The sequence below is a fragment of the Zonotrichia leucophrys genome, chromosome 25 (genome assembly GCF_028769735.1).
Source record: "Zonotrichia leucophrys gambelii isolate GWCS_2022_RI chromosome 25, RI_Zleu_2.0, whole genome shotgun sequence".
Lineage (NCBI taxonomy): Eukaryota > Metazoa > Chordata > Aves > Passeriformes > Passerellidae > Zonotrichia > Zonotrichia leucophrys.
Window position 1 is genome coordinate 2144605 of NC_088194.1, and position 20341 is coordinate 2164945.

The 20341-nt window shown below is 51.4% G+C and overlaps 1 protein-coding gene across 3 annotated transcripts; it reads left to right on the forward strand.

Annotated features, from left to right (window-relative positions):
- The first annotated feature begins 225 nt into the window (after positions 1-225).
- Positions 226-19900, forward strand: SETDB1 (SET domain bifurcated histone lysine methyltransferase 1). 3 transcript variants are annotated; one of them, XM_064732456.1, is made up of 21 exons: positions 226-443; positions 1184-1350; positions 1665-1702; positions 1820-1919; positions 2209-2379; positions 2648-2849; positions 3730-3803; positions 4071-4261; positions 4583-4760; positions 5196-5316; positions 7452-7610; positions 8755-9357; positions 10031-10147; positions 10395-10564; positions 11649-12274; positions 12723-12751; positions 12850-12982; positions 13457-13613; positions 14592-14806; positions 16601-16684; positions 18971-19900. In XM_064732456.1, exons 1-21 carry the CDS (start codon positions 232-234, stop codon positions 19232-19234), a joined length of 4011 nt encoding a protein of 1336 aa, XP_064588526.1. In that variant the 5' UTR covers positions 226-231; the 3' UTR covers positions 19235-19900. The 3 variants fall into 3 exon arrangements, with proteins under 3 accessions (XP_064588526.1, XP_064588527.1, XP_064588528.1); XM_064732457.1 differs by having other exon boundaries at positions 1184-1347; XM_064732458.1 differs by having other exon boundaries at positions 16596-16684; positions 18971-19224.
- Positions 19901-20341: the final 441 nt, after the last annotated feature.

Below are 20341 nucleotides of genomic sequence, written 5' to 3' on the forward strand. Positions count from 1 at the left end.
GGGTCTGTGAGGGGGGTCGGCGGGGCTGGGAGGGGATGGGGGGACGCGGGGGGGTGCTGAGGGGGTTGGCGGGGCTGTGAGGGGATGGGGGGGTCTGTGAGGGGATTGGGGGATGTGAGGGGTCCGGGGGGCTGTGAGGGGACATTGGGGCAGAGGAAGGTGGGAAGGGCTCCCATGATCTCCCTCTCCAACCTCTCCTTCCTCACCTCACCTTCCTCAGGCGCAGCAGGGATGGATTGCCAGGACATGAATGAGCTGCAGCAGGAGGTGATGGAGGAGCTGGGAATCTCCATGGAGGAGCTGAGAGAAATCATCGACAAAGAAGTGGAGAATTCCGAGTGGGTGAGGCAGAGGAAGCAGCAGCTGGAGGAGCTGGAGCAGTGCATGAGGCACAAGGAGGAGGAGGTGGCCCACGTTGACCAGCTCATTGACGATGCTGTGAGGTGTGTGGGAATTCTGAGGAGGGGGATTTGAGGGGGCTGCTCCATTCCCTTCAGGGCACACCCACAGTGTAGCTGGTTAATGAAGCACCGCCAACTTTCCCCCAGGCTGAAACCTTCCTGTGGATGCTTCCCAGCTGGCTCAGTGATCCTTGTCACTAGGCAAGCAATGGTTCATTTCCAGATCCCAAAAGTGCAAAACACAAACAGCAGGGGGCTGTCAGTTTAATCACAACAAATGCACCTTTATTGAAGGCCAACAGCAAATGTGATGGATGGATCAGAAAAGGAAATAAAGGATAGAAAGGAAAAGAGGAGAAGGGGAATATGGCTACCAGTGAGACAGAATCCTCATGGTCTAGATTTGCTGTAGTCCATGGGGTTTTACCAAAGTAATCTCAGAAAGTTACAGTTTATGTAGTCTCAATCCAAAGCGAGTGGCAGCTGGCCAAAAGGTGGGGAAGATTTATGGGCCATTGTGTCTGTGAGACAGGTGTGAGCGTGCAAGGACAAGCCACATTGATCAGAACCTGTTTGGAGCAGTGTTCTGTGAAAGCACAGCAACAACCACTTGGCATAACATCCAAAACCATCCACCTCAGCCAGGCCAGAGCTCCTGTTGGGCTCTTCAGGGCCCTTGTGAGGCACATGAAGGAAACTCCAGCCAGTCTCTCACACCCCCTCAGCGGTCAGGGGCAGCTCCCTGTGGAGTTCAGGGGGCTCAGCTGCTTTCCCTCCCCCAGGGCCATGGACAAGTGCGAGGTGCTGGCCAAGGAGCTGTACTCCATGATGGGCCTGCAGTACCGGGAGAGCAGCTCCGAGGACGAGGCTCCAGCGGCCACAGAAGTGATTGAGATCCCCGACGAGGAGGATGACGATGTCATGAGTGTGGACTCGGGCTGGAAACGCAGTTCAGTGTCCCCAGCAGGGCCAGGGGAAGGGTGGGGATAAGGGGATGCTCTTAGCTCATGGGGAACATCTGCCAGATCCTGCTTGTGTCCCAGAATTCCTGAAATCCCGGAATTCCTGGAGTCCCAGACTGGGATTTCACCCTTTACCCTCCTGTCTCACTGTTGTCCCCATCAAATGAGGAAAAGCCTTGTCTGGGTGTGGATTTGGGATGAGCACTTTTCCCTGTTCCCTCTGCTCTCTGTGATTTAATTAGGATGGATTTTTCCCACAAATGAAAAGGTTTTAAACCACTGTTTTTCTCTTCACTCACAGGCAGCAGCTGTCCCAGAATCTCCAGGGATCAGAGTCTGGTGAGTGGGGAGCCCTGGCCAGAGATGTTTCCTCATGTGGGGTTTTCCTGAGACACCACATTGTATTGGGTGCAAAAAACCAAAAGTTTTTCTGTGTTTCCTTTTTCTTTCCTGCAGCTGAGGGAAGCAATGGCTGCCATGAGGAAATCTGCCCGCGATGTTGCAAAATTCATGGATGCTGTAAACAAGAAAACCAACTTGCAGGAAGCACAGAAAGGTGTGGGAGCTTCCAGGGGCTCTGTGCCCTGGGCCTTTGCTTCCCAAAATGGGAAAACAATGATCTGCTTTCTCTCCTAGAAATCTCCATTCATATTTATTGATCCCAAAATGCTGTTTTAATTTAGGGTGTATTAGTTCTGAATTCCTGCTTTTTCTCCAAGCTGTTTCCATTCAGTAAAAAGGAGGCACTTGGGCTGCCTGAGAGGAAGAAGAAAAGCAGGAATTTTTCTTCCAGAACTGTGCTTTGGGTGATTTAGAACTGACTTTCTGCTGTTGTCCCTTGGTAGATGCACAACCCCCTCAGGAACCTCCTGGCACTGCCCAGCCCATCACTGTCCCTGCAGCCCCTAGCAATGATCTCAACACTGATGGGGACCTCAAAGTGGGCATGAGGATTTTGGGGAAAAAAAGAACCAAGACGTGGCACAAGGGGACGCTGATTGCCATCCAGACGGTTGGTATGTGCCATGCATGGGGCTTGCCTGGGATTTTGGGTGGGAAACCTGGATTAAAAGGTGTCAGAGCACCTGATGTCACCTGGAAGTGACTGTGGGAGCAGCACACCTCCATATGAAATCCTGCAAGGCTTTGAAGTGAATTCTGAGTTAATTCTGAATAAAGGATCTCGGAGTGACCCAGAGCGTTGGAATTCTGCTGTGCAATCACGTGGCTTTTGTTTATTTTCCCCTTCATTTATCTCCTGTTTGCCTTAAAATGTATTTCCAGGTGCTGGCAAGAAGTACAAAGTGAAATTTGATAACAAAGGGAAGAGTTTGCTCTCGGGCAACCACATTGCCTACGATTACCACCCGTCTGCTGAGAGGCACCACGTGGGCAGGAGGGTGGTGGCCAGGTACAAGGATGGCAATCAGATGTGGCTCTATGCTGGGATTGTGGCTGAAACCCCCAATGTCAAGAATAAAGACAGGTATTCTTATTTCCCATGGTCACACACCTCCATCTCTGTTTCATTTTTTTTTTGTTTTAGGCCAAAAAATAAAAGGGTTTATTTGAATTCCCTTCAGGTGCTGAATTGAGCCCTTCCCAGGAATGTGATTCTGACTTTGTTCATCTTTCTTATCTCAGGGTGGAGCTTCCACTCTTGCTCATGGCCCTGAGTCAGGAATTAGATCTGCTAATTTATTCAAATGATCACCCAAATGTTGAGTCTGGGCTGCTTGAGGCATGAAACAGTGGGAGGAAATGGGAGCCCTGGGAGGGCAGAGTGGCTGAGGTGATGCCAAAGCTCTTCAGGAGGAGAAAGAGCAGGTTTGGAGCAGGAATAAAAAAGGGCAAGGCTGCTCTGATCTGTTAAAATAAAGGTTTGTGGTTTTCCTGATTGATAAAGGATTCAATCCTCCTGGATCTGATGTAAATTGTGCTGGATTTTATCTGATTTGTGTTTAATAACTGAAAATGAGCTGAATTTGATACTCAAATTGCAGCTTCTCTGCTGGTTGTGATGCTGATCCCTCATCCTGCAGCTTTTGTACAGCTCCAGGGCTTGGAGTCCTCACTCTGAGGCACTGAATGGGTGCCTCATTCATCTTCCCTGCAGAAACCAGCAGCAATTGAACATTTTCTATTCTTTATCTCCCTTTCTTGGGGCACAGAGGGGATTTGGAGCAGAGGGAAATGGAATTGTGCTGTTTGAGCAGGCATGGGGAGCACAGGGAGTGTTTGTCACTCCTCATTCTGTCCTCACCCAGGACTGGGCTGTCTCCAGGAGGAGCAGGAGAGATTCTCCACTTCCATTCCATGCTGTGAGAAGTTTCTTCAGCTCCTAATTCCTGGTTTTTTTTTCCCAGGTTCCTGATTTTCTTTGACGATGGTTACGCGTCCTACGTGAAGGCGTGGGAGCTGTACCCGGTGTGCCGGCCCTGTGAGTGATCCCTGCCCCTCCTGGCCTGCTGAGCTTTTGGGGAGGTCCAAAAACGGGCTTGTCCCTTGTGCTGCTGAGCCTGGGCACAGCTGAAATCCTGAAATTTATTGCCAGGCTGGGTTCAGGATGTCCCACCACCAGCAGCATTCCAGCCCTCAGGATCACCTTTGATTGACCTTAGGAAAAATACACCTAAAAAAATTATATAGAATTAAAGTTTCTTTTTGTTTTGTCTTATTCCCTTTTTCTCCCACGTGTCCCAAACAGTGAAAAAGGCCTGGGAAGACATTGAGGATGTTTCCTGTCGGGATTTTGTTGAGGAATACATCACTGCCTACCCCAACCGGCCCATGGTGCTGCTGAAGAATGGGCAGCTGATCAAAACCGAGTGGGAAGGCACCTGGTGGAAATCCAGAGTGGAGGAAGTGGATGGAAGTCTGGTGAAAATCCTTTTCCTGGTAGGAATTTCACTTCTCCCATTAGGATTAAATTTGAGCCTGGGGATTTGATCGGTTCTGTTTTTCTTGTTAATCATGGCAATAATTGAGGTTGGTTGCCACATCCACAGGGGTTTTGGACAATTCCAGGGACAGTAACTCCACCACTGCCCTGGTCACCCTGCCAGGACATGAACACCCTTTCCAAGAAGAAATTTTCCCTAATACCTAATTAGAAATTTCAACATAAATAATTGCATTTGACAATTTATTGTCTGTTCTGCCTGCTGTTTGTCAATCCTCATTGTTGTCTCCTTGTGTTTTCTCTATGTCTCACTCCAGGAAGCTCTTCCCATGGGAACTTCAAATGTTTCCTTCTCCTTCCCACAAGAGGACAGACGTTGTGAGTGGATTTACCGAGGTTCCACACGCCTCGAGCCCATGTTCAGCATGAAAGCTTCCACAGCTTCCACCCAGGAAAAGAAGCAAAGTGGGCAAACCAGGACTCGTCCCAACGTTGGTTGGTGGCATCTTTTGGTTTCATTTAGATCCTGCAGGCTGGTTTGGGTGTGGTGGGGTTTTTTAGCAGAGTTCCTGGAGGTTTCAGGTTTCTAGGTTTTGGTTTTATTTCTTCTGACGGGAGATTTCAGATTTTCACCGAGTCTTTTCCCCTGACACAGGAGATTTAGATTTTTTGTCCTCTGGCATAGGAGATTTAGATTTCCTGTGGGATTTTTCTCCTGGAATAATGCCACAAAATCAAGCTGTAATTGGGTGAAGTCACCAGAATTTTTGGGGGAGTTGCTGTGCTCTGAGCTTGGTGATGATCCACCATTAATCCCAAATCCCTCTGGTTTGGTTCCTTCCAGGAACAAATCAGTATTTTGGGGCCCATAGAGCCAACTTGGGATAACATTAAGGATTTGACTCTGTGGTTTTTTACCTTCCCCACCAGGTGCTGTGAGGAGCAAGGGCCCTGTGGTCCAGTACACCCAGGATTTGGCAGGAGCTGGTCCCCAGTACAAGACTCCAGAGCCAGCTGCACGTCCCTCGTCTCCTCAGCCTGCAGAGATGGAGTAAGTACCAGAGGCACCTCCAGCACCTTCCACCTCTTTGCTTCTCTCCAGCACTCAGCTCTCTCAGGCACCACCTTTTCTGTGCAGAGGAATCCTCAGCTGCAGGCGCCCTCCATGCCTTTAGCCATGATTTTGGGGAAAAACTTTTACCTGAAGCTGCTGGATGAATAACTGGGGGCGGGAGCTGAGAGCCACCAACTCCCCGAGCCAAACATTCCTCCTCAAGGCTAAAGCTTTGCACTTGCCTTTCCAAATGAGACCTTTGCTCTTTCTCTTCCCCAAATCTGAATTGCTCCCTCGTGTCACGATCCAGGCGCTGGCCCCCGGCTGCCCTGTGTCCCTGCACGTGGCCGGAGCTGCTGGCTGACCTCGCTGCGAGCTCGGGATCAGCGGTCGGTCCCGGTGGGCACGGAGCAACCCACGGCCGAGCCAGGGGCCCAAGGGGGACGCTCCCGGAGCTGCAGGCTGAAGGAGGCCTGGAGGAACGAGGAGCTCGGCTTGGTGATGGAGGGAGTGTGGTGGAGGACACCAAGGAACCTGGGAATGTGCTCGGGGACGTTGTAGGGGAGGGAGAGGCTCTCCCAGTTCATTTTTGTCAGCTCTGTGGATTTCCCATCCGCGTTTACGGGCGCCTGGCCCCGTGCCAGCACGTTTTCTGCTCTGCCTGTGCCCTGCTGCTGGGGCACCAGGGAGGCAGGACATGTCCCAGGTGTGAGCAGCCTGTGCAGGAGGTCAATCTTTACTCCCCACAGGCTTTCCAGGTGTAGCAGCAGCAGCTCAAACCCCACCTGCCCCAGCTCGGGGGTCCTGGGGGCTCCTCTCCAATCAGCAGTACAATAGAACCCAATTTACCCCTGGAAATGCTCCCTCTGTGCTGGTCTGACCAGGATTTGGGAGTGGAAACCACAAGAAAATCAGCTTTTCCTTAATGCCAGAGATCCTGGATGCTGAAGGAGGTTCTGGCTGGGTTCCCACCCCTGCAGGTCCCCCCTGTGCAGGGAAGAGCTGGGCTGGGACACCCTGGGACCATGGGCAGTGTCACAACATGAACACAACCAAGCTGGACCTGCACCCTTTGTGCCATCACCAAATCCTTTCCCATTCAGGCCTTGCAGAGCTTTACAAGGAATTTTTTCCCTCTTGGGCTTGGCTTTAGGACGTGGTTTTTGTGCAGCTGCTTCCTTGTCCTTCAATCCCAACTGCCCCTGACCAGGGGGCAGAGACAGCCAGGCCTGGCTGTGTCCATGCTGGTCCCAGGGATTCTGTGGGGTTCAAACACTTGGATTTCAGATTATTAAAACTGAGAACAGTCTCCTCACTCTGGTGTTTTGTTTCCTCTGAGGCAAGCCTGGGTTTCTCCCCGTTCTTTCAAGTTTTTTTCAGTGTTGTCACCACTTCTGACTGGTTTAAGCCCATTTTTCCTCTTGTTCTTTATGAGATGTGTTTGAACACTTTGCTTTCAGGCAGCTGTTGGCAGAAACCCTCATCCCTCCCTGCTCTCTTTGTCTCCTCCCTTTCTCCCCAATAACTTCACAGTTTTTCCTCTTCAGCAGCTGACTTGTGGTCATTTTCTGATTTATTGATGTAAATGGGTTGAAAACTTCCTGGAATGGTTTGGAAACTTCCTGGAATGGTTTGGAAACCTGCAGTTGATTGAAAACTCCTGAAATGTGTTGAGAACCTGTTTTTTTAGAGCCCCTACTAGCTCTTTCATCAGGGATGTTATTACATTCCCTTGCACAATCTTATCTTGTTCCTTAGTCCTTGCAAGAGAATCCTCTGGATTTGTTCCTCCTACTCAGGCCTGGTTGAGCTTCTAGAGCTGGTTTCTGCTAAGCCAGGGGTTTCTTCATGCTCTGGTTTGTCCAGCTTCCTGGGATTAAGGCCTTGTTGCCTTTGCCTCATTTCAGAATCAGAAGTCACTTGGAGCTGCAGCTGAATTCTGAAATTCAGAGTGGTTGTGGGATTGCTGTAGCAGAAACAGCCAGAAATGGGCTGATTTTCACTCTTATTAGGAAAAAAGCCACTGCTGGGATTCTCCTGGCTTTCTGAATTCCCTGGGGCAGTGTTACTTTGATTCCCAGCGTTATTTTGCTTTTCCATGCTCCAAATCAGCTTCTCCTTCCCTCCTGCAGGTGCTCGGACACGCAGCTGGCGCAGGGCAGAAAGCAGGTGGCCAAGAAAAGCACGTCCTTCCGTCCTGGCTCCGTGGGCTCCGGCCACTCGTCCCCATCCTCCCCTGTCCTTGGGGACACCCCGGCGGCCGGGAGGGCGCTGCCGGCCCCGCAGCACCGGTGAGCAGAGCTCTGGGTGGGACACATCCCTCCCTCCATCTGGGCTGCTGGGGCTGTGTCTGCCTGTGGGGGTTCAGCAGCTCAAATCGTGGAATCACTGAGGCTGGAAAAGCCTCTGAGTTCATGGAGTCCCCCCCAGCACAGCCAAGTGGCTGTGATTTACTGGAGGGCAGTGAATTTCCTTTAGATGTTTTTTATCGCCCTGTGATAAATTTGCTATCATTCTACTTAAACTCTTTTTGACTCGTAATCCTTCATATAAAGGTTGGTAATTGCTTTATCCATGGGTCAAGATCTGTAGAGGGATAGAATGTAAGAAAATAAAGATGGTGCAGAAGGTAGTGTCACACCTGAGGAGTTGCAGCTGTGCTAATCACCAAAGATTACGAACAGGCCTGCCCTTAATAGGCTACTGTGGTGAAGAGTGCTACAAAAGAGTGGGTTAGCTGGGGGAGAAGAGAGTTGGAGTTTTGTGGTTGTGCTGTGAGGAGAGGTGGAGTCAGTGCTGTGAGGAACTACCCATGAGAAATCCCCAAGAAAGTGTGGAACTTTTGAAATACGATGACAACAAAGATCAAAGGCACAGGGGTCTTGGGCTCTGAGCCCCTTGGCAGGGTCTCGAGAGGAATTTCTTGGGTTCTGACATAAGGTCACCTCTAAGCCTCTTCTTCTCCAGGCAAACAACCCGGTTTCTTCAAACGTTCCTCACAGGGCTTGTGTTCCAAGCTCGTGTTCCAAGCTCGTGTTCCAAGCTCGTGCTCCAAGCTCGTGTTCCAGGCTTGTGTTCCAAGCTCGTGTTCCAGGCTTGTGTTCCAGGCTTGTGTTCCAGGCTATGTCTCCAAGCTTTGCTCCATGCCCGGCTTGTGTTCCAGGCTTGTGTTCTAAGCTTATGCTCCAAGCTTGTGTTCCAAGCTTATGCTCCAAGCTTGTGTTCCAAGCTTGTGCTCCAAGCTTGTGTTCCAGGCTTGTGTTCCAAGCTTGTGTTCCAGGCTTGTGTTCCAGGCTTGTGTTCCAGGCTTGTGTTCCAAGCTTATGCTCCAGGCTTGTGTTCCAAGCTCGTGTTCCAAGCTCGTGTTCCAGCCTCGTTGCCCTCCTCAAACATCTCAAATCCTTCCTAACCTGAGCGCCCCATCTCTCCCCGCAGCGTCCCCAGCAGCGTCCCCAGCAGCGCCCCCTCGCAGCCCTTCCACGGGATGATGGACCGCGTTCCCAACGAGCCGTCGTACCGAGCCCCTCTGGAGAAGCTCTTCTACCTTCCCCACGTGTGCAGCTACGCGTGCCTGGCGCGGGTGCGGCCGGTGCGCAGCGATCAGTACCGCAGCCGCAACCCGCTGCTCATCCCGCTGCTCTACGACTTCCGCCGCATGACGGCGCGGCGCCGCGTCAACCGCAAGATGGGCTTCCACGTGCTCTACAAAACGCCCTGCGGGCTCTGCCTGCGCTCCATGCACGAGATCGAGCGCTACCTCTTCGAGACGGACTGCGACTTCCTGTTCCTGGAGATGTTCTGCCTGGATCCCTACGTGCTGGTGGATCGCAAGTTCCAGCCCTACAAGCCCTACTACTACATCGCGGACATCACCAAGGGCAAGGAGGACGTGCCCCTGTCGTGCGTCAACGAGATCGACAGCACGCCGCCGCCGCAGGTGGCCTACAGCAAGGAGAGGATCCCCGGCAAAGGGGTGTACATCAACACCAGCTGGGAGTTCCTCGTGGGCTGTGACTGCAAGGATGGCTGCAGGGACAAGTAGGTGGCTGCTGCTGGGTGAGGGGACACCTGGGCGTTAAAGCCTTGCAGGTTTTGCGGTTTGGTGTTGTAATCTTTGCTGCAGTGTTGTTCTTGCCTCTCTGCTGGGGCTCTTCTCCATTCTCTGCAGCACAGTCCTTCCTGTCTTCTCAGGGGCTCTTCTTGGGCTCTCGACCCACCCCTATTTATCTCAGTTACCTTCACGAGCTACAGCTGCTGCCTAACTAAGGACCCTGCAGCTGCAGCTCGTTCGGAGCAACTCGGACCCACACAGGTGTTACAATACAACATATATTGAGACCTCCCCATTGACACACACAGGTGTTACAATACAACATATATTGAGACCTCCCCATTGACACACACAGATCTTACAATACAACATATATTCAGACCCCCACAGTTTGGGAGGGACATTAAAAGTCATCCAGTTCCAACTCCTGACATGGGCAGGGACACCTTCTGCTATCCCAGGTTGCTCCAAGCCCCATCCAGCCTGGCCTTGGACACTTCCAGGCATGAGAAATCCACAGCTTCTCTTGGAGTGGAGTGGAATCAAACTGCTTCTCCTGGTTTGATTCCAAGTCAAACCCTTGCTGCCCATCTCTGCCTAAAGTGATTTATTCTCCTGTTTCCAGACTGATCTTGTGGGTTTTCCTGTGTCTCCCTGCAGATCCAAGTGTGCCTGTCACCAGCTCACCATCCAGGCCAGCGGCTGCACCCCCGGAGGGCAAATCAACCCCAACTCGGGCTACCAGCACAAGCGGCTGGAGGAATGTCTTCCAACAGGGTGAGCAGAGCCCCAGCTCCATTGAGAGGGAGTTGATCCTGGGTATCCCAGTGCAGATGTGACCTCTGGTCTTGGTTCTTCTGCCAGCTGTGGAATGGTTTGGGTTGGAAGGGGCCTTGAGGATCATCCAGAACATGAGTTGTGATCCTCTGGCATCTCTGTGCATAACCCCAGCCCTGCCAACAGCCACAGACTTTGGGATGTTTCTTCATCCTGAAAGTTGTCATCCTTCTCCTTTTTCTTCCAGTGTTTACGAGTGCAACAAGAGGTGCAAGTGCAACGTGAACATGTGCACCAACCGCCTGGTGCAGCACGGCCTCCAGGTGCGGCTGCAGCTCTTCAAGACCCAGAACAAAGGGTGGGGCATTCGCTGCCTCGACGACATCGCCAAGGGCTCCTTTGTCTGCATCTACGCAGGTGGGAGCTTGTTGTAATCTTCACTGCAGTGTTGTTCTTGCCTCTCTGCTGGGGCTCTTCTCCATTCTCTGCAGCTCAGTCCTTCCTGTCTTCTCAGGGGCTCCTCTTGGGCTCTTGACCCACCTCTATTTATTTCAGTTACCTTCATGAGCTACAGCTGCTGCCCAACTAAGGACCCTGCAGCTGCAGCTCGTTTGGAGCAACTCGGACTCACACAGGTCTTACAATACAACATATATTCAGACCCCCACAGGAGCTCACCTGGCACGTGGAAAACTCTGCTGTGGGGAGAGGGGTAGCCAGAGATGGGGATGGAGCTGGGGAAGGGTCTGGAGAACTCCTGGGGAAGCTGGGGGAGCTCATCCTGGAGAAAAGGAGGCTCAAGTGGGACTTTTGGCCTTCTCCAATGCCCTGGGGAGGTTGAAGTTGCACATTCAGGAAAATTTCTTCCTGGGAATGGTGGTCAGGCTGCCATGGGAGGTGGTAGAGTCACTGTCCCTGAAAGTGCTCAGAAGCACAAGGATGTGGCACTTGGGGACATGGCTCAGTGCTGGGGGCAACAGAGGGACTCAGAAGCTCTTCCAACCTCAGTGACTCCAAAGTGCAGCAGAAGGGGTGTAAAGCTCCTGCCACACCTATTTTGGGGTGAAAGCTGAGCTGATGAGCTTGCCCAATGCTGCAAGAACCCTTGTGGTGGCAGTGCCAGTGTCACAAGATGTCCCCCGGGCTGTCCTGGAGGTGACCCAACCCCAGCCCTGCTTCCTGTGCTCAGCCCACGAGATGCAGAAGTTGCTCTGGGGTTGCACTGACTCTGGAACAGAGGCACCCACAGCCAGAGCTGTGCTCCTCCAGCCCTTCAAGGCTCTGCTTGAGCTGCCCTCTAGAGATTTCTGAGCTGAAAATGTTGATTTTAGCTCAACCACAAGCTTCAGAGTTTTGTTACATCAAGAAACGGGGTTGTGTTGTCATTTCCCAGCCCAGCTTTGGAATGAAGCGCTGTCATCCCTGTTTTCTCCTCAGTGAGCTTTGCAAAGGATAAAAGAGAAAACTCAAAAACTCACCTTTCATTTTCTGCCTCCCAAAGGGAAAATCCTGACAGATGACTTTGCTGACAAAGAGGGGCTGGAGATGGGTGACGAGTACTTTGCCAACCTGGACCACATCGAGAGCGTGGAGAACTTCAAGGAGGGCTACGAGAGCGACGCCAAGTGCTCCTCGGACAACAGCGGCGTGGACCTCAAGGACGACGACGACGACGAGGAGAACACGGGCACGGAGGAGCTGGAGGAATCCAACGAGGACAGCTCCGATGACAACTTCTGCAAGGACGAGAACTTCAACGCCAGCTCGGTGCTGCGCAGCTACGCCACGCGCCGGCAGACGCGCGGCCAGCGCGACCACGGCTCCTCGGAGACGGCCTCCAAGGACTCGGGGCTCACACGGCCCCTCGGCCACGAGGAGCCCTCCACAGCCCCTCCCTGCAAGCTGCCGGTGTCTGAGGAGATCTCCAAGAACAAGGTGGCCTCGTGGCTGAGCTCCAACAACATGGCCGAGGGCTTGCAGGACAGCGACGGCGCCTCGTCCTTCAGGGTGGGCGAAGGGGGAGAAGCCAAGGCTGTGAAGGTGGAGATGCCTGCAGAGAGGGAGAAGGGCTGTGCTTCCACACTTGCAGGAGATCTGAATGGAGAGGCAAAGGCACCCAAGAAGGAGGTGAGGGAGAGATGAGGGAATGGGAGGGTTAAAGGCAGGGAGGTGCTGCTGCTCCAGTGGCTTTTCTCTCCACAGAGCACATCCAGGGGGGCTGTGGGGCTGTTGGATGTCCCTGTGCTCAGCCCCCCTGGCTTCTCTGGCTTTCCCCCTCCCAGGGAGGGATTTGTGGCACAAGAGGCTGCACAAGTCACTTGATGAGAGCAGAGCTGAACATCCTCCTGCCTGGGGACCTGAGGGACATGGGGGTGGTCCCTGGCCACCCCCTGCTCCAGGGAGGGCACTTGGAGTCCCCCAGGGAGGGGCATCTCCATGCTGGGTGTCCCATTGGGTGTGGGGACAGGCAGCATCTCCCTCCTGGGCTGGCATTTTGGGGAACAATTCCATAGAAAATCCGGAGAGTGCTCAAGAAGGGAGAGATTCCAATCATCTGTGCTTCTCCCTTCTGCAGGAACCTGACGAATCAACCAGAATTCCCGGGTAAGATTCCTTAAATCATTTTTTTTCCTGGAGATTGTGGCACAGCTTCCACTCGGCCTGGAGATGCAGGTGTGAGCTGCCCTGTGCTGTCCCCGCAGGCTGGGCAGCCTGGGCAGGAGGTACGGCTACAACCCGTGCCCTCCGCGGCTGGAGGGGATCCGCAGGCCCGTCAGCGGCACGGTGCTGCTGCAGAGCCGCCGCCGCTCCCTGGGCCCCCCGACCTCCTCAGAGGTGAGTGGGACCCCAAACCCCTCCTTCATTCAGCCTGATTTTGGGTCATTTGCTGCCTTTGTTCTGCCAGGGTTTGTGGTTGTAGCTGGGGTTTCCTGCAGGGCGCTGGATTTCCTTTGGGTTTTGGGGTCTTTTGTGGATCTGAAGAGTCAAAAAAAGAGGAGAGTGTGGGGTTTGGGTTGGATTTGGCACTTTGGTTTGCACATCTGGGACCATTGTTTGGAAGCCATCCTGGTGAACTCTCCTCGTTTTTTGGGAACCTTTCCCTTCCTTTTGAGCACCTCATGCTGCAGGACCTCAAGCAGAACTCAGCATCCCCCCCAAAACCCCACAGGTGTTCCCAAACACTCCCCTGTGGGATGTGGTGCCCAGAGCAGGGATCTCCTTCCAAAGGGTGGGAACAGAGAGGGTGAGCACCAAATCCTGGGCAGGAGGGAGGCTGGGATGGACTCCTGGAGCTGCTCCTGTCCCCAGAACGTGCTGATGGTGTCGAGCAGCACCGACAGCGACGACGAGCACAGGGCAGGGCACGCCCCGGGCACGGCCAACGACAGCGACGACATCCAGACCATTTCCTCAGGATCTGAGGAGGAGGAAGGGGAGGACAAGAAAAATTCAGCATCTGGGTCAGGTGAGGGGGCAGACCAGGGCTGAGGGTGAGAAGTTTTGGGTGGAAGCACCAGGGAGGGCTCTGAGGCTGCAGCAGCTGCTCCTGCTGTGTCCCTCAGCTCCAGGACATTCTCCTTCCAATTCCAGGAAGGTTGGAACCTTCCCCGTGTGTTTAGCAAGACAAAACTGCAAAATTTGCTCCTCAAAAGTAGATATTTCTGGGTATTGTAAGAAAAAGCATCAGTGAGGCTTAGGATGGGTCTGCAGGCTGGGCTGGAATGATCCCAGATGTTGAATTTGCAGGCAACCCTGACCAGGGGACAGATGAGAATTTTGACTCCATGTTTCAGAAGGCTGATTTATGATTTTATTATATTTTATCATATCATATCATTATAATATCATAATTAGAATTATTTTATATATAATAAATAATATTATTTTATTATATAAATAGAAACATATATTATATTATATTATATTATATTATATTATATTATATTATATTATATTATATTATATTATATTATATTATATTAACATTACATCACATTATATTATAATGCTATATTAAAACTATACTATACTAAAGTATATTAGTATATATTAAACTATACTAAAGTATATTAGTATATATTAAAACTAACTATATTAAAACTAACTATACTAAAAGAATAGAAGAAAGGATTTCATCAGAAGGCTTGAAAAGGAAAGGAATGGAATGATAAAATCTTGTGACTCTCAGAGAGTCTGAAATAGCTGGACTGCAATTGGCCATTAATTAAAAACAACTACATGAGACCAATCAAAGATGCACCTGTTACATTCCACAGCAGCAGGTAGTTATTGTTTACATTTAATTTCTGAGGCCTCTCAGCAGAAAAGATCCTAGCAAAAGGAATTTTTATAAAATCCATCCCTGACACCCCGGAGCCATCCTGGAGCGCTGCTTTGGCTCCGAGGGCAGAGCAGGCTCAGGGCCGATCCCGTCTCACCGCAGGTCCCGTGAAGAGACAGGTGGCTGTGAAATCCACCCGAGGCTTCGCCCTGAAATCCACGCACGGCATCGCCATCAAATCCACGCCGCTGGCGGCGGCCGACAAGGGCGAGAGCGCGGGGCCCGTGCGCCGCAGCACGCGCCAGTTCTACGACGGCGAGGAGAACTGCTACATCATCGACGCCAAGCTGGAGGGCAACCTGGGCCGCTACCTCAACGTGAGTCACGGGGCTGGGACACCCCCAGGAGCCCCCCTAAGCTGGGCCTGAAAGGAGAGGCCTTGTGCAGTGTGAGGGTGCTGATAGAGGAGGGTTTGTTGGGGTCTCAGCCATGGGAGCAGCGTGGTTTCTGAGGGAGAAGGGGTGTCCTGGTTTAGGGTAAATTTGGGAGAAAACTTTCAAAAGGGGCCCCTCCAGAAAGCAAACCCACATGGGCCCTACCCCCAGCTGATTTGGGAAGGATTTCTTGGAGAGAAGTGGAAAGAACCTGTTTATTTAACAGGCACAGCACCCCCAGCACACAAAATGAACAATACCGGGTGACACCACTGTTTCATGGCTCTGACAAAGATGACAAATTCAGAAAGTCTCTCTCAGGGTTGGTTGCTCTGTTCTCAGTCCCTCCTGTGCTGGGGCAGCTGCTGCAGCCACAAAGTGCAAACTCTCAGTGTTTCCCAGGTGTCCTGGTTTAGGGCAAATTTGGGACAAAACCTTCAAAAGGGGCCCCTCCAGATAGGAAACCCACACGGCCCCTTCCCCTCATGAAAGATTCCTTGGAGAGAACTGGAAAGAACCTGTTTATTTAACAGGCACAGCACCCCCAGCACACAAAATGAACATACCAGGTGACACCACTGTTTCATGGCTCTGAAAAAGATGACAAATTCAGAAAGTCTCTCTCTGTTCTCAGTCCCTCCTGTGCTGGGGCAGCTGCTGCAGCCACAAGGTGCAAACTCTTGGTGTTTCCCAGGTCCCAGTCTGGAGCAGGTTCAAGTTGGTCCAAAAAAGGGAAAGGAGAAACAGTCCAGGGAAAAATCCAGACTGCTTAGCTAAACTAACTAATGAGCAGAAGGAAAATCAAGAGCAAAGCAGGAGCAAGAGCAAAGCAAAAAGCAAAGGCAGCACCATGTCCTGCCCTGTCTCTGTGTCCCACCAGCCATGGGGGAGCAGCTGAGAGCAAAACCAAAACCAAAACAAAACTTTCACTCCTCAGAGCCAGTCTTGAAGGCACAGAACATGATAGCCATAATAAACAGAACACACAGATGGGGATACAAACATCATAATAACGTCACCCCAGGACAGTGGGGAAGGGAGAGGGAGGGGTGGGGAAGGGCCAAGAGAGAATCTGTGGTCCCCCCACAGCTTAACAGGGAGATTCAAATTGGGTGCAGAATAAAACTTGGGCCAGTGGGATTGCAGATCCCTGATACTGCAGGGGAGGATCACAGGCTTGGAATAAATATTTTCAAGGGGTGAGCCAGAGCAAACCATTGAACTAAAATGCAACACCACAATTCACCCTTTTTTCGTTAGAAAGAAAAGATAAATATGACAATTAGCAATTTAAAGAACGAAGCAGCATAAAATGAAATACAATTGCAGTGAGGGTCATGTTTTAAACAGTCCCCTTGCATTGCTGTTTGCCTTTGGTTGGTATCAAAGATAAATGAGCATTTATGGGCACACCTCAGGAACAGTGGGGCTGTTCCTCCCCAAGCCTAGGGAGAAGTGGGGACAGGGGAGGTTTGGGAGGATGAGGCACCTTCCTGAGTGGAGAAGCAGCTGCTGCAGCCTGGTGGGAGCAGGAATGGCCCTGTCAGTCCTTGCAGAGCCCGTTACCTTTGAGTGTGGATCTTATGAGTCAGCCTGGGTGTGCAGCCCGTTGCAGCAGGATTCCGCCGGGCAGAGCAGGAATGCTGCTTGTTTAGAAAGGCTCTGCTCAGTGCTGGCAGCTCGGCCTCCCTGCCTGGGCAGCAGCTCAGGCTCCTCTCTGTTGCCATTCCAGCACAGCTGCACCCCGAACCTCTTTGTGCAGAACGTCTTCGTGGACACCCACGACCTTCGCTTCCCCTGGGTCGCCTTCTTTGCCAGCAAGTGAGTCCTGGAGGGCTGGGAGGGGCTGAGGGCTCCTGGGCTGGGTGGGAGCTGCTCCATGGCCAGGGCTGGCTGTTCCCTGCTCCTGGAAACCCCCTCCCCAATTTCATCATTCCTGTGCAAAGAAAACCTCGATGGAAGGTGAAATCTTCTCTATTGTGCTGGAGATACTGCTGAGATTTCCACCAGTTTTAGCCCTTCCCAATGGCAGATAATGCATGGAGCAGCCAATTTCCCTTCTTGTTTTACTCCCAAATTTTGAGCTGGGTGTTCCCTGCTCCTGGAAACCCCATCCCCAATTTCATCATTCCCTGTGCAAAGAAAACCTCGATGGAAGGTGAAATCTTCTCTGTTGTGCTGGAGATCCTGCTGTGATTTCCACCAGTTTTAGATCTTCCCAAAGAGCAGAGTGAGGCAGTTTCCCTTCTTGTTTTAGTCCCAAGTTTTGATCTGGGTGTTCCCTGTTCCTGGAAACCCCATTCCCAATTTTCATCAAAACCTCGGTGGAAGCTGAAATCCTCTCTCTCGTGCCGGAGATCCTGCTGTGATTTCCACCAGTTTTAGCCTTCCCAAAGGGCAGAGTGAGGCATGGAGCAGCCAATTTCCCTTTTTGTTTTACTCCCAAATTTTGAGCTGGGTGTTCCCTGCTCCTGGAAACCCCATTCCCAATTTAATCATTCCTGTGCAGAGAAAACCGCGATGGAAGCTGAAATCAGATTCTCTTTCTTGTGCTAGAGATCCTGTTGTGATTTCCACCAGTTTTAAACCTTCCCAAAGAGCAGAGTGAGGCAGTTTCCCTTCTTGTTTTATTCCCAGATTTTGAGCTGGGTGTTCCCTGCTCCTGGAAACCCCATTCCCAATTTTCATCAAAACCTTGGTGGAAGGTGAAATCTTCTCTGTTGTGCTGGAGATCCTGCTGTGATTTCCACCAGTTTTAGCCCTTCCCAAAGAGCAGAGTGAGGCATGGAGCAGCCAATTTCCCTTTTTGTTTTACTCCCAAATTTTGAGCTGGGTGTTCCCTGCTCCTGGAAACCCCATTCCCAATTTAATCATTCCTGTGCAAAGAAAATCTTGGTGGGAGGTGAAATCTTCTCTGTTGTGCTGCAGATCCTGCTGTGATTTCCACCAGTTTTAGCCCTTCCCAAAGGGCAGAGTGAGGCATGGAGCAGCCAATTTCCCTTTTTGTTTTACTCCCAAATTTTGAGCTGGGTGTTCCCTGCTGGAAACCCTATTCCCAATTTCCATCACTCCTGTGCAGAGAAAACCTTGGTGGAAGATGAAATCAGATTCTCTTTCTTGTGCTGGAGATACTGCTGAGATTTCCACCAGTTTTAGCCCTTCCCAAAGAGCAGAGTGAGGCAGTTTCCCTTCTTGTTTTATTCCCAGATTTTGAGCTGGGTGTTCCCTGCTCCTGGAAACCCCATTCCCAATTTTCATCAAAACCTTGGTGGAAGCTGAAATCCTCTCATGCTGCAGATCCTGCTGTGATTTCCACCAGTTTTAGCCTTCCCAAAGGGCAGAGTAAGGCATGGAGCAGCCAATTTCCCTTTTTGTTTTATCCCAAATTTTGAGCTGGGTGTTCCCTGCTCCTGGAAACCCCATTCCCAATTTTCATCAAAACCTTGGTGGAAGCTGAAATCCTCTCATGCTGCAGATCCTGCTGTGATTTCCACCAGTTTTAGCCCTTCCCAAAAGGCAGAGTAAGGCAGTTTCCCTTCTTGTTTTATTCCCAAATTTTGAGCTGTGTATTCCCTGCTCCTGGAAACCCCATTCCCAATTTTCATCAAAACCTCGATGGAAGGTGAAATCCTCTCTCTCGTGCTGGAGATCCTGCTGTGATTTCCACCAGTTTTAGCCCTTCCCAAAGAGCAGAATGAGGCACAGAGCAGCCAATTTCCCTTCTTGTTTTAGTCCCAAGTTTTGATCTGGGTGTTCCCTGTTCCTGGAAACCCCATTCCCAATTTTCATCAAAACCTCGGTGGAAGCTGAAATCCTCTCATGCTGCAGATCCTGTTGTGATTTCCACCAGTTTTAGCCCTTCCCAAAGGGCAGAGTGAGGCACGGAGCAGCCAATTTCCCTTTTTGTTTCACTCCCAAATCTGAGTCGTGCCGAGCCCCTGCCGTGTGCCTCTCTGCTCCTGCAGTGAATCCTCACAGCAATGATTCATCCCAGAACTCGATCCCTTCCTCCCTGGCTGCCTCAGCCTCATCCCATCCTGGAGCCATCAGGATTGGTTGCTCACCAACCTCCTCACCCGTCCCGTGTGGGTTTTTGTCCTTTGCCAGGAGGATCCGAGCTGGCACGGAGCTCACCTGGGATTACAACTACGAGGTTGGCAGCGTGGAGGGCAAGGAGCTGCTGTGCTGCTGCGGGGCCATCGACTGCCGGGGCCGCCTGCTCTGAGCTCCCCCTTCCCCGGGGCTGCTGCTCCCTTTCCCTCAGTGAGGGCAAAGTTTTCTTCTCCACAAGTTCTCAGTTCTCCCTTTTCTCAGCTGGAAAATCACAGATGGACACAGAGCAGGAGTGGGCTCAGGTTGTGCTGGGGGTGATTTCCACCCGCTGGGTTTTTCCCACTTTCCTGAGGTTCCAGTTATCCCACGAGACAATTCCCTTCAAGGAATGAGCTTTTCTTGCTCTCTTGTATCTTTTCCACCAAATTTAAGGCACAAAGGTCATTTTTCCAGCAGCGAGCACTTGCCCAGTATTCTCAGGAAGTGCTTCCCAGTTGGGACTGAGGCCTTAAAGTGGGAGGGAGGATGGTGGAAAGAATCCTTGGAAAACTGGACCAATGAGGATTTATAGAATCCAAGGGAAAAAAGACAAAAAGTAAGTATCTGTCTTCATCTGTGAGCTGTAAAGAATCTTTTCGTTGCTAAAAAGCAATAAAAGTGGGGTTTTTTTCTATTAAAAACAACCTGTCCTGATCTCAAGACACAGAAAAACGAAAAAGCAGAGTTGAACCTCTGCCATCATCCCTGTTCCTGTGGGGTTTGCAGGAAAAACGCCAGAGGTGGATGGGCCCAGGCAAAGGGAGAAGGAGCTCCCACATTCTCACCTTTCCTTCACCTTTCCTCAGAACAAACACTCCCTAAACCCTTCCAGTGGGGAAAATGACAGAGGAAGGGGTTGGGGTTTTATTGAGGAAGGAGATCTGGTCCTGTCTCCATCTCCAGCCCTCCCAGAACGTCACAGGGAGCCCCAGACTGGCTTTGGGTACCCGGGCACAGGAGGGAGGGAATGGCACCAATTCCAGGCTTGGGTTTTATTGTTTGGGGAGGGAAGGCACCAGGGCAGATCCAGAGAGTTCCAAAAACCACCCCGAGAATTGGATGAAAGAGCTGAAAGTTTGACAAAGTGAGATCAAATCTCACATTATTGACGTGGAAAAACCCAATCTGGGAGGTGGTGGAGCTGATTCCAACCATCCCTGCACAAGGGAGGCTTGTTGGGGTTTTTTTTTCTGCTAAATAACCTTTTTCTTTTTTCTTTGTAAAATAAAACCTTTCTGGGGCCTCCTGGAGCTCCAGTTCTATCCTGAGAGTCCACCTGAATGGAGGCTTTGTCATCCCAGGGAACCCAAACCCACACTCCAGACTTGGAGAACTTTTAGGAGGAAAAAACCCCATAAAAACCATCAAAATCCTCAACTCTGCCTA